Here is a 17,621-nt window from a genome sequence, read left to right on the forward strand (position 1 = left end):
AGGAGCAACAGCGATGCACACACAGCGGCAACAAAACCCAGGGGCTTACGTTGGCCTCATAGCAGAGGCAAGCACAAGTGTTGCTTGCCTAGGCTGCTAGTCTGGGACAATTTGAATGAGGCGAACTATTTTTAAATGAGTGCCACCTTAAGGTGTCATGTACGCTGCAGCCAATACTGTGTTTTGTAACCCAATGAAAACCTAGTTCACTCTTGCAATCTGGAAGGGACAGAACCATTCTAACCAGTTCCCAAACTGTCCTACAATGCTGGAAAGTCCACAGCTGTAGCATGACTTGCGATCAGGGCGATCTCAGGAATCTCGTGGTCAAGTCTCAGAGTAGCAGCCGTGTTAGTCTGTATTCGCAAAAAGAAAAGGAGGACTGGTGGCACCTTAGAGACTAACACATTTATTAGAGCATAAGCTTTCGTGAGCTACAGCTCACTTCATTGGATGCATCCGATGAAGTGAGCTGTAGCTCACGAAAGCTTATGCTCTAATAAATTTGTTAGTCTCTAAGGTGCCACAAGTGGTCAAGTCTGGATCGCTAACCCTAACCAGCACCCCCATGAGGCACACGAAGGTTCAAAGCAAGCTGAGTACCTGTGAGGATTTAAAACATGTAAAAGATTTGAGCTGTAAACGGAAAGTTGGTCCTAATCTTTTAACCATAGGAGACCTGGGGCTCCCCTATAATCTGTCCTGACTATGCTACTTGACTAAACTATTCCAGGAGAGTTCTGTGTTATACCTTGGATATATTTTCTTCGGCAGAGCTGACACCTTAAAGGCTCTCTGTCTAATCTAAGCCATGTATCTAGTCCCCTCTACCTTGAATTAGGGCTGCAAATTCCATTCCCACCCCCATAAGGGACATTTATAGAAGGATGGTTTTGTTTGTTCATTTTCAGTAAACAATCAATACCCTCCCCCCCCCCCCGCCCCGTATGCTTTCCATTGCCATACGGGAGACGAAGAAGGGAGTTTTGCCTTTGGACCAATACATGCATGAGGCTCATGGCTCTTTTTAGGGAGCAAATGGCACAGTCTTGGGTCAACCCCCTTGAAAGCCCAGGCTCCTGGCCACAGGTGCTGCCCCCGTGAGACGGACAGGTGCCTGCGCCCTGTGCTGTAATAGGATCGGGAACAGGCTGCTGGGGCTCCTTCTCCAAGGCGCTGGGCTCTGCCCTCTCCTCCCCCTGCGGGCTGCTGTCCCGGCGCGGGGCTGGGTTGTGTAAGAGGAGTCGGAGTCGGAGTGGCGTTGCCCTCTGAGGGTGATTTATGGCGCGGCCGTGTCACTCTCCCTGCCCCAGAAAAGGCGCCGCCGCCGTGTTTGTATTTGTCCCGAGCAGTCACATGGACACGGGCTCGCCGCGCGCCTCCGCCTCCCCTCGCCTAAACTTCAGCACCGGCTGCGGGGGGATCGCGGAGCAGGAGCCGCGCTTCCAAGCCGGTGCGTTTCGCCCCGGCAAAGGGCTGCCCCTGCACGGCAGCGGCCATGCCCGGGTGACAGCGCGGGGCCGCGACCAGGCTCGGCCCTCCCAGCCTTCGGGTGAGCGGATCGGAGCCGGGCGCTGCCCAGCGGAGTAAGGGGGGGGGGGGGCGGTTTCGCCGCGGGTCGTTCCTGTGGGCGGCGGGGGCGCGCGCGCGCGCGCGCGGGGCACGCGCTGCCCCCGGTTTGGTGGGTTGCAATGAGGGGGGGAGGGGGCGGGTCTGCTCGGCCGCGCGCGGGGCACGCGCTGCCCCCGGTTTGGTGGGTTGCAATGAGGGGGGGAGGGGGCGGGTCTGCTCGGCCGCGCGCGGGGCACGCGCTGCCCCCGGTTTGGTGGGTTGCAATGAGGGGGGGAGGGGGCGGGTCTGCTCGGCCGCGCGCGGGGCACGCGCTGCCCCCGGTTTGGTGGGTTGCAATGAGGGGGGGAGGGGGCGGGTCTGCTCGGCCGCGCGCGGGGCACGCGCTGCCCCAGGTGGAGCGTCGCCTCCCGGCGCTGCAACCTGCGGGTCGAGCCGCCCCCCTCGAAGGCGGCGGGCGGGCGAGGCCGGTGCGGGGGCCGCTGCGGTTCCTTTTCCCTCCTTGCCTGGGCCCCCTCGCTCGGACGCGGTGGCCGGCGGAGAGAAGTCGTTCCTGCCAGCTGCCTGCTCTGCTCAGCGGGTGCCAGGCCGGGAACAGTAACTTTACTCTCTCCTCTCCCAGACAGCCAGGGGAGGATGGCTCGGCCAGAAGGGAGGAAAGTGTGAATGAAAGGAGGAGGAGGAGAAAGGCATCGGCTCATCATTTCCCCCCCTTCCCCCGCCTCCGCCTCCCAAACTGGAATTGTATCAAGCCTTTAATTCGGTGGAAAGGAGTGAGCCAGCCATGGAGACTCTGGCGCAGCCTGGGGCCAATAAACCTCCCAGCGGGTAAGAGACCTCCTGCACCACACTGGGCAGAGTTAAGGGGGGGGGGGAGTGTTGTGGCTTTAATGACTAGCCTGGGGTGGGGAGTGTGTTGATTTATTTGGGTAGGCTCCAGGAAGGTTTCCGACCATGCGATTGTACAGCACCCAGCACAACGGGGCCCCTCCTCGCCTGGGGACCTGGGGTGCTAGTCTCATAATAATCATTTACCTCACCCCGGGCCCCTCTCTTCCTACGAACCAAGGGTGACCCTCTTCCTCTGTTTGCAGTATTCCCGCAGCCCTCTGGGGCACAGTTCCCCCTAAGCTGTGCACGTGGGCGCGTGCACACCGATCCTAAACCCTGCGCACATGGCGAAACACCGCGCGCACAAAAAATGAAATACTGCATTCGAGCCAGGCCGTAATATCATTTACGGGCCACTTGTGACGTTGTTCGCCTGCCATCTATCAACACAGCCAGATTCTACTAGCTGGCAAAGGGGGGGGGGAGGGAAAGGAGGTTAAATTTCCTTTTTCTAAGTATTTAAAATAACATTTATAAAATAACATGGTGTAAAACTATTATCACAAATTTCAAATTAAAACTTTTTAAATGGATAAGCATTTTACTCGCTTGGGCGCATTTGCCTCATGGCACACAAATTTGAACTCTGTTTCAAAAATTTGCGCAGAAGAATTTTTTTGTGCCCACGGCCTGTCAAAAATTAGAGGGAACGTTGCTCTGGGGATGGCAGCAGCCAGGGGAAGCAGAGCTTTAGTTGCTCTGGGTGTGTGGTTTCTCTACTGCTGCTGGGGAGGTTTCCCAGGTAACTGGATTGATCTGAGCTAGGGAGCCCAGGCTCATATGTGTCAACAGTCCTGATCTGGCCAAGACTGCCTCCCACCCCGCCCCCCCCATCTCCAGCAGCCCCTTCCAGCCCGCCCCCTCAGCTGTTCACAGCAGTGGGAGGAGATGGTGCTTGCTGCTCAGAAGGAGAGGGGTAGGAGAATAAAGCTTAGCTGGCAGGGAAAGGGGTGGAGAATGGAGCAGGGGAAGGTGCCGAGCTGCTGCCAGGAGAGGAGCCCTGAGGGTCAGAGGCCAATCTCTAAGGGACAGGCACTAATGGGGAGAGAAGGAAGGCAACCCGGAGGACAGAGTCACAAAGGGGGGGGAAAGAAGGGGAAACTGCTCTGGACTTTGACGGGATAAATGAGGAAGTCAGCCTGGAAGGGATGGAAAAGTTCTGCAAAAGGGAAAAAGAAGGGAAGGAACTATGGGAATGATGTAAGGCTAGAAGAGGGTAAAGTGTAGGAACAGAGGAGGGACAGGAGGCACCATACGGAGAAGGAGAATGATTGTTGAGGAATTTCAAGTAGCTTAAAATTCACTAGGACATGTATATAACCCTCCTGCCACTGAGGGAGTAACCGCACTGAGCCCCAGCACATTCCTAGCAAAATATTTACAGTTTTGATAACTGTGTCCAGTGTTCCTTAGAGTGTTTTGCCTTGTTCCTGTTACCGCCTTTTCCTCTGCCCTGTCCCCGTATGTCACTGCAATGGGGAAGATAACTGCAGGCAGAAGAGCTGAGAGGGAACATGTTGTCATTCTGGAATCACAGTGCAGGAGGTGCTGGAGTTCTGGAATTGTAATATAGTTGCCAGGGGAAGAAAGTGTTGACATTCTAGAATCACAGGTGAAGAGGAGAAAGTGCTGGTGTTCTGGAATTAGAGCAGAGAAGGAGGGTGTCATGACTCTAGCTGTTGTGGGAAAATGGCCTACTGCATTTCAACTTTCATTCTAGGGTAGCATTAGGAGGCTCCTGGGACAGTAATGGTCTTCTCTGCTGCTGCCACCCACTGCTGCTGCAGTCCCTAGGCTTTCAAGTGACTCTTTTGTGGGGGGAAAAAAACTTATTTCTCCTTTTGTCCCTAAGTAACCACCCCAACGTAACCCATATAATATAGACTGGGAACCTTAAAGGATAAATTAATGCTGGATGTCAAAGCCGTGACTGTTAGTCCAGTTGCGAACTAATAAAACCAATATTGTGAAAGTGTGGGTCATCATTTATTGGAGTAAAAACTTACCAAGCATTTAAAAGTCACTCTCTTTTCTCTCATCATAATATATAGCTCTACTTCACACCATTTTCTAAGACTTGGGAAAGAATGTGATTCTTTCAAAAGTTTGCCATTTTATTATAGTTCAGCATAAATAATATTGATATGAAAAATCAGTAATTCTGGTATTTATACCTTAAATTAAATTAAGAAAACAAGTGTCTGATTTCTCTCCGTTTTAGTTGGAATAAAGCAGAGGATTGAAGTGTAACAGTGCTTTTGTTAATATAATGTTTCACTTTCCTAACTTGTCCACATGTTTGCATTTGCTAGTTCTTGTAGTGTTATGACTGGTTTTCAGATCTGTGCAAGGAATGGTGGATGCAGGAAAATTGCCTCCAAAGGTCTTCCTATAAAAACAATATAGATACAGTATTTCTTTGGCCTGTAGGATGAAATGTTAGCTTGGTGGTAGTTGTTGATTTGAGGTTTAATTCATGTTAAAGATAGTTTTTTCTTTTTAACAGTAACCTCTTTGAGTATCTCACTGTATCTGAATAGGATCTTTTAAAATTATAATTTATTTTAAGAAAATAGTAAATCTGACGTCTCTCTCCTGTATTTTTAAGGATTTGAGGCATTAACATAAATTAGTTTAAAAAGTGCTGAGGAATGGGAACTAAGGTGTGAATTTGAATATATGTTTTGAAGAATAGGTTTGTGTCTGAATTGTGACTATGCTGAAAAGTCTACACCTGGATTTCTCTGTAAGTTTGTCTCTCTCTCACCAACAGAAGTTGGTGCAATAAAAGATATTACCTCAACCGCTTTGTCTCAGTTATGGATACTTTAAGCTGTTTCACAGCTTCGTTTTGGGAGGGCATATTATGTACCTAACTCCAAGATTGCAACTGATAGAATGCCTGAAGATGTATTGAGTTGTTATGGATACTTCTAAATAAACCCCAAGTTCTCCATCCAGTTTTAGCTGAGTACAGTAAAACTGCAGTAACCCCGTGGAGTCCATGGACCAGATTCTGATCTCATGTATATGAATATAAATCTGGTGTATATCCATAACCTTCAGTAGAATTATTCCATATTTACACTGATGTGACAGTAGAATTTGTTTCAAAGATGAGATGTGCTTAGAATGTGTTATTGTACAGAATCTAGGTCTCATCCTTCTCCTGGTGAAGTTGGTGACAAAAGTCCCATAAACTTCAGTGAGGCCAGATAATCTATTTCATTAGACTTCAGCTCAGCAGTTGAATACCATCAACTTGATTTGGATTTTTACACGACCTAATAGTAGTATAAGGGCCCTACTGTCAATCAAACCCTAAACCTGCCCCTTGACCCCTAAAGCCCCACCCCTTAACTCCTGCCCCCCTTCACCAGAAGGCCCACCCCATGGGGTATTACTTCCCGGGTCAAGGCTGCCACATGACCGGAAGCAAGGTGTGTCATGTGACCCCTCTAACAACTCCTCCCCCCACCCTCTGCAAATCAGGAGTGGTTTCACCCCTCTAGGACTGCCCCGAGAAGAGATTTGACCAATCAGGGCAAGTTCCGGGGTGGGTTGACCCGCCCAGAAACGATTCGTGTGACCCCTCTAACAACTCCTCCCACCAACCTCTACCAATCAGGCCACCCTGAGAGAAGATTTGACCAAAATAGGACAGGTTCTGGGATGGGGTGAACTGCGCAGAAGAGGGGCGTGTGACCCCTCTGCCAATCAGAGTGCAGCACCATCACCCCATAAGTCCCAGCGTCGGGCAGAAGAGGCCATCTTTTACCAAGAGCGCGTGTTTTAGAAATCGTGGAAACATGGACTCCTTCACCACCCCCTGAGAACTTCGGACTTTGTTTTAGCCCCACGCACCTTTGGATTTGTGTGGAGAAAGTGCTACATCAGTGAGAGTTCTGAGGAGGACCCTTTGGCCCAACCATTGGTGGATATGGCGGAAACCGACCCCGAAACCCAGCTGCTTGTGAAGCACCCCAATGAGCGTGATGGCCTCTTGTTGTCCACCCCCCTAGAGATGGAAGGGGATCATGGCTTGGGGGAGTTACGGACGGACAAGGTGAATGGAAAAGACGTTGCTCAGGTAAATAAATGTTTAAGAAGTGATGGTCAGGAGGGGGGTGGGGTGTGTAATGGGGTTAGGAATCAGGGATTGTGTAAATCAAAAACCAAGCAGGGGGGGTGCTTACACTGTTTCTTTTCTGAAAAAAACTCTCGACAGCTTGATGATGCCTTTCTAGAGGCCTTTGAGAACTTACACATCAGTAGCCCTGTGGGAATAAATGTATCATGCAACAGCTGTTTTTGCACATGTCTGAGACACAGATCTCAAGAGGAAAAGGACAAAATGGAAGAATGAACAAGTACAGACTCCCTCATGTTAGGAGTCATGGCGTCCACTTTTACAGGCGGTTGTAAAAGGCTGTGTTAAACTAGGCGATTAATAAAACTTATTTAAATGTGTTAATATGAATGTCGTCCCCCACCCATACTTGTGTTAGTAAAAGATGGTGCCAGTAACAGTCATGTCTCCAGAGATGGCTCTGTTAAAGAAAATGTGTTACACCCCCGGGAAGTTGGGAGCTTTGGCGGGGTGAACCCTCTTTTTCAAGTGGCCAAAAAGCATAGTAAAACTTTAAATAGAAGACCGGTAACAGCTTGGCTTTCAGACCAGCATGCTTACACTTTACACAAGTCGGCTCAAATACGTTTTAAAAGAAACAAGACCATTGTTTCAGATGTGGATGTGCAATGGTAGGCAGATTTGGTGGATATGCACCGGTTCTCTAAACACAACAGCAATTTTAAGTACATCTTAACAGTGGTAGACATTCTATCCAAATATGCCTGGACCTTGGGCCTAAGAGACAAGACGAGTAGTGAGGTATCCAAGGCTTTAAAGCTATTTTTAGCGAAGGACATGTGCCTCAAAAATTACAAACCGATCGGGGGAAAGAATTTTTAAACAAACCCTCAAGCAGATTGTTAAAGTGGCATGGCATTCACCATTTTGTTACTAATAATGAAGTCAAAGCAGGGGTTGTGGAGCGATTTAACAGAACTTTAAAAACTAGGATGTGGAGATATTTTACAACCCATAACACATTTCGCTATGTCAATGTGTTACCTGACTTTATAAAGAGTTACAACCAGAGCTTTCACAGAACTATACGTACCAGACCCGCTGATGTTAACCCTTCAAATTCTCTGAAGGTATGGAAAACAGTTTATGGAGATGGGTTTTAAAATAAAACCGGTTGTTGCCCCTTTTAGAAAACACGACCACGTGAGACCAAAGGAGCTTTTGAAAAAGGTTATGAACAGACATTTACCGATGAGATATTTATAGTGGATGAAGCCTTAACCAGGGGTCGGAGACCTGTATACTGATTAAAAGATTACGAGGGTGAGACAGTTATTGGATCTTTTTACCCTGAAGAATTACAAAAAGTAAACCCCAAACGAGACAGGATTTACAGGATTGAAAAAGTTCTAGCAGAGAAAGGAAAAGGGCAAAAAAAGCAACTACTGGTGAAATGGTTGGGGTGGCCTGATAAGTTTAACAGCTGGGTGAAAGCTTCTCAGCTCTGTGACATTTAGACACAAACAAAAAACAAACAACAAAAACAAACAAAAGTTATTCCTCCTACAAAGACAGAGAAAATGAGCGACGGCGCATTTTATATTACTTTGCCCAGCAACGCCAGCTCTGGAGTTTTTCCCCATAACACCAGCTCGAACTTTACAATACGGCTAATTAAGCCCTTGGATCTCCCAGGTGCCTGGGAGGTGGGGTTAGTGGAAATACAATACCCACAGCTGGAACACTATCAACGAAGACACCCCTTTTGAAATCACCTTTGGAGATATGGTGTGGAGTTTCATCCTACGACGAGGTTATTACTCGTCCATACCCGAATTACTGGATCATATGAACAGTACCGTGGCTCGTCACCCCGGACCGCCTGAGATGGTCATGAACTATGACCCTGTGGGTAGAAAAATTAGACTTAAATCTACCGCTTTTACTTATATGTTTTCTACCAGCGGGGAGCTAGCTAACATTCTGGGTTTGGGCCCCAAATGCAGCATCCAAAAATTCCCTTTGGTAATGGTAATGGTGGTGTTGTGGTGTTTACTGATAGGGACGTAATGAGGTTTATCGTAGGTGATTGTGACAAACTTGTTGTTCCTTCCTTGGACGGGGACACAACGTAACGTGGAACAGAAAAGTCCCCCACAAACTGGTGTTCTACGATATCAGTGTACAGATACAAGGAATTAAAACCCCCTGTAATGTCTGCCCAGAAAGGGAATTTTTGGATGCTGCACTGAGGTTGGTGGGAGGAGTTGTTAGAGGGGTCACAGGAATCATTTTTGGGCGGGTCACCCCACCCCGGAACTCGCCCTGATTGGTCAAATCTCCTCTTGGGGGCAGTCCTAGTGGGACAAAACCCATCCTGATTGGTAGAGGGTGGGGCGAGGAGTTGTTAGAGGGGTCACACGACCCACTTCCGGAGAGGACACCCCACCGTGGAACTTGCCCTGATTGGTCAAATCTCCTCTCAGGGCAGTCCTAAAGGGGTGAAACCCCTCCTGATTTGTAGAGGGTAGGGGGAGGAGTTGTTAGAAGGGGTCACATGAGACACCTTGCTTCCGGTCATGTGGCAGCCTTGACCCCAGAAGTAATACCCCATGGGGTGGGTCTTCTGGTGAAGGGGGGCAGGATCAAGGGGTGGAGATTAAGGGGTCAAGGGGCGGGGGTAGGGTTTGATTGACAGTAGGGCCCTTATATTACTCCTAATACTGATGCATGCATGCCATCCACTGCAGATGTAGATTAGTACACTATTGAATTTTTAACTTTAGTATCTGATACTGATGAATATCTAATTTGGTTCTTTACTAAATTTTTCCTTACCATTAAATGAGAAAATAGGAGGTACCAATGAAATATGGGAAGAGGCTTGTTTAAACAGCTCTTGTTGGCTTGCCCGTATCAAGAAAATAAATTAGCATTTGAGACTTTCAGGTAAATATGGAAAATATATATGGGTCTGTGTTTTTCTCATGAAAGGACTGTAAAACAAATAAGTTACCTGTATGAGAGAAAAAAATCCCATTAGACATGTTTCTGATTTCACTAGTAATTGACATAGTGAAATAAGAGCAAGAGGTTAAAATGACCTTTACTTTGCAATTTTTAACAAAATTTAAGCAGAACTGTCTTTTGTCTCTGGTTAATCATTAATAGCACTATTACTAACTTCCTTTGTTAAACAGGTGAGCAAAATTAATGCAACATGTGGTCCACAGTAGAACAGTTTTACTATGTATTTCCTCCAGATAAATTTACTATAAGTAAGGCCCTACCAAATTAACAGCCATGAAAAAACACATCAAGGACAGTGAAATCTGGTCTTTTGTGAGCTTTTACCCTATAGTATACAGATTTAATTGGAGAAACCAGTGTTTCTCAAACTGGGGCTCCTGACCCTAAAGGGGCTTGGGGGGGTGGGGAAGGTGCAAGGTTATTTTAGGGGTGGTCGTGATATTGCCACCTTTTCTTCTGCACTGCCTTCAGAGCTGGGCGGCCAGAGGGCCCAATGAGGGCCCAATGAGGGTCCAGCTCTGCAGGCAGCAGCACAGAAGTAAGGGTGGCAATACTATACCATGCCATCCTTCTGGGCTGCTGCTGGCAGCGGCTCTGCCTTCAGAGCTGGGCTCACGGCCAGCAACTGCCACTCTCTGGCTGCTCAGCTCTGAAGGTAGCGCCGCCACCAGCAGCAGCGCAGAGTTATGGGTAGCAGTACTGCAACCCCCTACAATAACCTTGCAACCCCCCCACAGGATCAGGACCCCTATAGTTACAACACTGTGAAATTTCAGAGTTAAATAGCTGAAATCATGACATTTATGATTTTTAAAATCCTATGACCATGAAATTGACCAAAATCAACTGTGAATTTGGTAGGGCCCTAACTATAAGTAATACATGACAGTTTCTGGGAGAATTACCCACTTAGGAGTGTGATAGAGTTTTGTTATTTTTAAAAGTGAAATAAATAACAATCTGACTAGAGTCTTGCAGTCCCCCCTCCCCCAACACCAAGTATTTGTCAGTTTTGGATAATATTTTTAGAATTTACTATCTATGAAATATTATAATTACCAGTTACTAGATGGATGTTCTATATAACAATTAGTAATGCTATATTTAAATATACATTTTCAGATAAGGAAGCTGATTTTTAAACTATGTAGTAGTGCCAACATGGGTGAAATTCACTTCTTTGCAGTGGGCCAGCACAAAGCATATTCTTTACTTATGTCCCACTGAAGCCCTGATGGGAGGATCTTGGTGAGACTTAATTTGTCCATGGTCCCTGTGTAGGACCAAGTCCTAAAAAAAGTTTTCGTTGCACCTCACCTTGAACATGTGCATTTGAAAGGAAGGTAATCTCTCTGACTGTATGTTATCTTCTTAGATAATGTAGTAACAAATACAAGCAAACATAACTTAAACTCTGCATTGTAGGCTAAATTTTGCCATTGGTTGTACAGATTCAGTTCCCATTGATGTAAATGGGAGATGGAGATAAACAACAAGGAGTAGAACTTAGTTCATAGCAGATGTTAGAATCAAGAAATACACCAGTTTAAAACATTGTTCACTAGCAGCATAGGGCCTGCTGCTCTTCCTAGTGGTTTCAATGGAAGTAGGGGCACGTCTCTGCTCTTGCATTTCAGGGGGAATTCTGGGTGCTCAAAGAATTCAGCATTGAGTCCTAGGTGAAAGGATAGTCATATAGTTAAAGCACTGAACTGAGGGCTCATGAGTTCTGGGCTCAATTCCTGCTTTTCATGGGCTCAGTCTTGCAAGGTGCTGAGCATCCTCACTTCTGACTGTAGCCATTGGGAGTTGCAGGTGTTCAGCATCTTGCCAGGTCAAGCCCCTACCGACTTCCTGTGTGACCTTGTACAATACCCTTTGGCTCTAATTCAGAAAATAACGTTATTCAGCAGGGCACTTAAGTGCTTTCTTGAATCCGGGCCTTAAGGTCTGTGCCTCAGTTCCCCTTGTGTAAAACAGGATAATATTTCCCTACCTCACAGGGGCATTGTGAAGGTAAATACATATATACATTTGGGAGGTACTTAAACACTACACTGAAGGAACCCTATGAGTACCTAGACAGATAAAGATCATATATCATTACTAGGAGTTACATTCAGGCCTCAGGAAAACAAGCTTCTGAGTAAAGAATAGGGCAAGTTTTTAAGTCTTGTTTTGATTTTCAGTATAATTCTACTTAGGCTCCTTGTCTGTGTAGTTAATGTTAAATTACGTACATCATGGAATTGTACAGCTAACTTTTTAAAAAAATGTTTTACTGTGTATTTATCTATCTTTACTATTTAACTCCCTAAGCCATGCATTTTAAAGGGCCGAGAAGATCTTCTGTATATAGAACATTACTCTGCACTGTTTCTTTGCCTCCACTTGTACACTTTATTGAATCATAATATTCAGGCGTCAAAAGATTTGAGATATACAAAAACCCTGAAGTGTTTTTATCTTTAAATAAAAAACTAGAACAACTGGAAAGCTTGACACTCTGCCTAACAGCACTTTCATTGTACTTATATAAGACTCTTGTCTAATGTGTAGAATAATTGATGGGCAAGGATGATGAGGACTGAGTGTGATTAGAAATGCAAACAAATATTATAGTAAATCTTTTAAACATTCCCTGCCTCCGCAAACACGCCTACTAATGCAAACACACCTACTCTGGGCATCATCCCTCATATTACAAACAGTAATAACCACATGGAGCCAAATTCCACCCTCATGTTCACACAACTCCCATAGAATTCAGTGGGAGTTGTGTATATATGGTGGAGGGATAGCTCAGTGGTTTGAGCATTGGCCTGCTAAACTCAGGGTTCTGAGTTCAATCCTTGAGGAGGCCATTTAGGGATCGGGGGAAAAAAAATGCGGGATTGGTCCTGCTTTGAGCAGGGGGTTGGACTAGATGACCTCCTGAGGTCTCTTCCAACCCTGACATTCTATGATATGTATCTTAGAGCTGAAATTTCCCCATAAAATATGTCCTAGTATCATTGCAGACATAAGGCTTGATTCAAGGGTCTAGATCAGAGGTAATTCCGTTGATGTTGACAGAGTTACATCGACATAAGACTGTGGCAAGTGGGAAGAGAATCAAGCCCATTGCTTACAACAAAAATAATCCCATTACAGTTTACATTTTGTATGAATACTGACATAAAATGAAAATAAAATATTTTTCAGTTCATTATGACTGATACATCAACATTGTTAAACACCATTGTAAAAATAAACTATTTATTATATACTTATTTAAAAATAAGTTGGTTGTATCACAGAATTGTCAGAAAAATGTAGTAGAACTTTCTTATTCTCTCAACCATTTTCCAAAGCCTCCATTTCTGATTTTTCATGCTCTCATTCCATTCTCCCTTATTCTTTCACTATCTTTCTCTCTCTCCCCCTCATCGTCCTCTTTTCCTCTTGTATATTTTGCATTCCCTTTCCTCTCATTCTGCTGTGCCTCCTGGGATCCTGTTAGTCCCAGTTAACCCTACCCTGCCATCTCCTAGGGTGGTCTACATCCTTGTTTGTCCTCCATATCCTTTCCATGTAGTTTCTGTTTGGTTTCTCCTGGCTTTTGTTTCTGTATCCTCAGAGCTGCTTCAGTTCAGTCAGTTTTAGGAAAGCATTTGATTGCACAGGGATTAGTTACACTGGCATTCTGCTTTGATCTGGTTTACTTTTTTCCCCACCCAGGCAAGCAGCACCAATGGGATAGTCCAACAGCCTGGAAATAACATTTTAAAATACGTGTAATTTAAAATAGTCTGAAGTATGAATTGACATAGCATGCATCATGGGACATAATGAAAATACATATTTTGAAGCAGGAATCCATTACGTTACTGTACTAGAAAGACAGCAAATTCAGATTTGGGGCTAGCAACTCCTTGACATCCAGTCATGGGGAGTATAGGCCCAGACTACCACGGCCACTTGGGGGTTACAAGCAGGCTAGCTATCTCTCCAGCTGTGACTAATTACTGGGCCAGAAACAGCTGAGGGATAAGAAGTCTGCAGATCAGAAGAGATAGGTGGCTGCTAGAGAAAATGAGGATCTACAGAGAGAAGATTCCTTCAGCTGCTCAGACTGGCTGGAAGTCACTCCAGAGTTTGGACTTCCAGAGAAGGAGAGCCACAGTACGTGAGTCTGGAAAAGGCCTACAAGAGAGGCAAGGTAAGAAGCAGCTAGAGATTGTGAGGGACTGGTTGCAGCTACTAAAGTAGGGTCCCTGGGCTGGTAGTCAGAGGAGCGGGTGAGCCTGGGTTTCCCTGCCATCACCAGCAAAGGGGGCAGTAAAAAGGACTAATATGATCCTTGGAATCACAAGTAACATTTGAGAGGTTATTTTTGCCTTTGTATCTGGCTCTGATATGACTGCTTCTGGAACAATGTGTCCAGTTCTGGTGTCAACAGTTCAACAAGGATGTTGATAGATTGGAGAGGGTTCAGAGAGGAGCCATGAGAATGATTAAAGGATTAGAAAACCTGTCTGATGGTGATAGGCCCAAGGAGCTCAATCTATTTAATTTATCAAAGAGAAGGTTTAGGAGTGACATGAACAACAGTCTAGCAGTTCCTAGATGGGTGTAATAGAGTCAGCTGTCTCCCTTGTAACCCTTCATAGCAAGGGGTTTCATGCTAACAATTTTTCCCTCAAAGGGCTTCTTAAACAAACTTCACACAGGCTTTTCTTGTCCACTCACCATCCCTTCTTGGGGGTCGGAGCTTTATTTATGTGAATAAACTCAAAAATAAACCTCAAAGTCCAAAACAGAGTCCATGGTTTTTACCCTCCTAACAGGTCACTTCCAGCACCTACCTGGCTGAAGCCTTGGGGTTCTGGCTTTGGCTTCCAAACAGCCTGGTATCAAAGTCTTCCTTGCAGAAGCCTTTCTTACATCCTGACATTTTCTGAACTTCCCTCTTCCCTACAGACATCTGCTGCTCTTCATAGGGAATTACCTGATCCAATCAAATCTTTAGTAATCAGCACTGGCTAGTCCTACCCCTAAAGGGGCAAGCCACCCTATTGCAATGGGGAACAAATATTTAATAAAAGGGCTCTTTGACCTAGTAGAGAGAGGTATAACACAGTGGCTGGAAGTTGAAGCTAGACTGGAATTCAGTCTGGAAATTCAGACTGGAAATTAGGTGTACATTTTTAGCAGTGAGAGTAATTAACTGTTCACAACAGTTTTTACCAAGGTTTGTTATGGGTTACCTATCAATGGCAATTTTAAAATCAGGATTGGATGTCTTGTTAAAAGATATGATCTACTTCAAAAGAAATAATGTTGGGGGAATTCTATGGCTTGTGTTATACAGGAGGTCAGACTTGATGATCACAGTGGTCCCTTCTGGCTTTGGAATGTAAAAATTATGAAAACCCCTCAGAGCAAAAGGGGCAGGACTTTGTGGAGGCTGTTATAAGTGACAATTGCTGGAATCATTGGACTTCTAGTCTGTCAGACTCTTTATTGTCATGAAAGGTTAGAGACTATAAACAATCCAGCCAGAGGGCTGCAGCAGTTTAATTTTTAATGAAAAGGGTGCCGGGACTCAAGCAATTTCTTTTTCTTTTTTATTTTAACATTCATAACTGATGCAGCAAGCCCAGAGGTGCTGGGGCTATGAACAGCCAAGTCTACAGGTACTGGGGCTCAACCCTGTTAAGCCCTGGCACAAATTAAGCACAGGGATGGAGTCATAAGAGGACAGCCACCCGGCACAGGGTCAAACAACTGTAAGTGGAGAGGTGGGGAAACTGATGCAGACGTGCTGTGACACTAGCCACAGCCACGAGAGGTGCTGGTGGGCAAATGCATCCCCAGACTGTCCCTTAATGGCTTTCCATTTCTTAACAGAGATGTGTGGTGCTTCTTGTGGCATGGAATGGCAAAGATCGCAGTGTATTAGTAGGTATGGCCAGAGTTATTGCCCTCACATGAGTTGCAGTTATCTGAATGCTTGTACACAATCTTCCTAACATTTCTGGCATTGTGGGAAGGTCTTTATCTAGGTATTTAAAAGGCTCCTATCATCACCGTGCCAGAGCACTTCTTAAAAATTGATTGCCTCCATAGAGCACCTTTGTGAGGCAGGGAAGTGATAACCCCACCTACAGATGGGAAACTGAACAGATTAAATGATTTGCCCAAAGTTGCACAGGATGTCTGGGTCTAAGGTAGGAGGGGAATCCAGATTTCCTGACTCCCAGTTCAGTGCCTAGCAAAGCTTCTACTGAGCTAGATTTTTAACACTCTCTCGTTGATTCCAGCAAACTTATTTTTTGACATATCGGATGCCATGCTGTGGTGCAATTTTCTCCATTGGACTGCCATTTAGATCGCTCTGAAAATGGACAGCTTTTACATTTTTAACCCCCTATGCTGGGACATCCAGAAGGCTCCAGAAGATTTTCTATCTTGGTGGGTGAAGCCAGTTGGCAGATTAGAATTACAAAGAGATTTAAAAACCACATTTCTAGACAATTCCAGGATTTTAAGGAGCTCTTCAAAGTAGTCTGATCTCCAGATAATGGAAATTCAAGCTACTATCAAATGTCCTCTCCTATCTTACAGTATGCATGCTCCAACAGTAAATAACATGAATAGTTTCATTGATCTTTCAATGAATAACATTAATTTTCTTAATGTAAAGTATGTTTCCAGAGATGTGAGGTAGGTGACCAGTGAGCCAGACTGCTTATCACTAAGTAAGTGATCCTGTGAATAGTATATTGTTGTCATAGTTTCATCATTACGGTGGCAGAATTTAGCCAGATATTTAGCAGCTGCCAAGAAATCAGTCAGAAAGATAGCATGTTGGGGGAGTGCTGAGTTATCTGTGACCCACAGTATCTGATACTCACATTTAGTACTTGTGCACCAGAAATAAGGTTGTCTTTTCAATGAATTAATGTTGCATTATTCCACTCTTTAATGTGCTTTGGTTTTCTATGTGTATTTTTGAACCATAGTACTTGCAGTCTGAAAATGACTGCAAAAAAATCACACCGTGACAGTTCCCTATTTATTCTCTTTCTCTCAATAACTTCCAGATTAACACTGTTCTGTTTAGATGTAAACAAAAAATAAAAATTTTCTAACTGCCAGCCTTGTTTGTTCAACCTGGGATCAGAATGTCAAACTGTTGCATCACCAGCCATAGCAAATATTCAACAATCAGGCTTGAGATGATAATTTTACTAATGATGTATGAGGTTGAAGAGAATCTAGCCTGGTCTTTCTAAGTTGTAGTAGCTCTGTTATGCTAATCAGAGTAGGAACTTGTTTTTCTCAGTAAATAGATAAGACTCAAAGTCACACAGGGAGCACAGATGTTGAATTAGCACGGGGTGGGCAAACTTTTTGGCCTGAGGGCCACATCGGGGTTGCAAAACTATATGGAGGGCCAGATAGGGAAGGCTGTGCCTCCCCAAACAGTCTGCCCCTGCCCCCTATCTGCCCCCTCCCACTTCCTGTCCCCTGACTGCCCCCCCTCAGAACCTCCAACTCCCCCTGCTCCTTTTCCCCTGACTGCCCCCCTTTCAGGACCCCTGCCCCTAACTGCCCCCCTTCTCCCTGTCCCCTGACTGCCCCAACCCCATCCACACCCCCAACCCCTGACAGGCCCCCTGGGACTCCCATGCCCTATCCAAACCCCAACCCATCCAACCCCCTCCCCTCCCGCTCCTTGACTGCCACCCTGGGACCCCTGCCTCCTAACCATGCCAGAGCCAGCCACACCGAGCTGCTCAGCAAAAGCGATGGGCCAGAGCGCTGGCAGTGCTGTGTGCTCAGGCTGGGGGGGAGGGAGGACAGTGGGGGAGGGGCCGGGCTAGCCTCTGGGGCCGGAGCTCAGGGGCCGGGCAGGACGGTCCCACAGGCTGGATGTGGCCCGCAGACCATAGTTTGCCTACCTCTGAATTAGGTGACTTTGTCACATGGTCAGTTTTATAACTATAATCACCTGTAAAGTTCAGCAGTAGTGACCAACATAATAACATTCAAT

General features: G+C 45.8%; 1 protein-coding gene across 11 annotated transcripts in view; it reads left to right on the forward strand.

Annotated features, from left to right (window-relative positions):
• COBL (cordon-bleu WH2 repeat protein) overlaps nt 1-17,621 on the forward strand; it is a 329,136-nt gene that overhangs the window by 91,180 nt on the left and 220,335 nt on the right. For 3 of the 11 annotated variants that reach the window (XM_038393056.2, XM_043508630.1, XM_043508629.1), the window contains exons 1-2: nt 1,298-1,552; nt 2,192-2,397. The exons of 1 other annotated variant lie outside the window; for it this stretch is intronic. In XM_038393056.2, the coding sequence (XP_038248984.1) occupies nt 2,354-2,397 (44 nt within the window). In that variant the 5' untranslated portion in view covers nt 1,298-1,552; nt 2,192-2,353. Of the gene's footprint in view, nt 1-1,131; nt 1,553-1,951; nt 2,398-17,621 lie in introns of those variants that run through there. 7 more of the 11 variants (XM_038393055.2, XM_038393062.2, XM_038393066.2 and 4 more) reach the window with 5 other exon arrangements.

Source organism: Dermochelys coriacea, chromosome 2 (assembly GCF_009764565.3).
Source record: "Dermochelys coriacea isolate rDerCor1 chromosome 2, rDerCor1.pri.v4, whole genome shotgun sequence".
Lineage (NCBI taxonomy): Eukaryota > Metazoa > Chordata > Testudines > Dermochelyidae > Dermochelys > Dermochelys coriacea.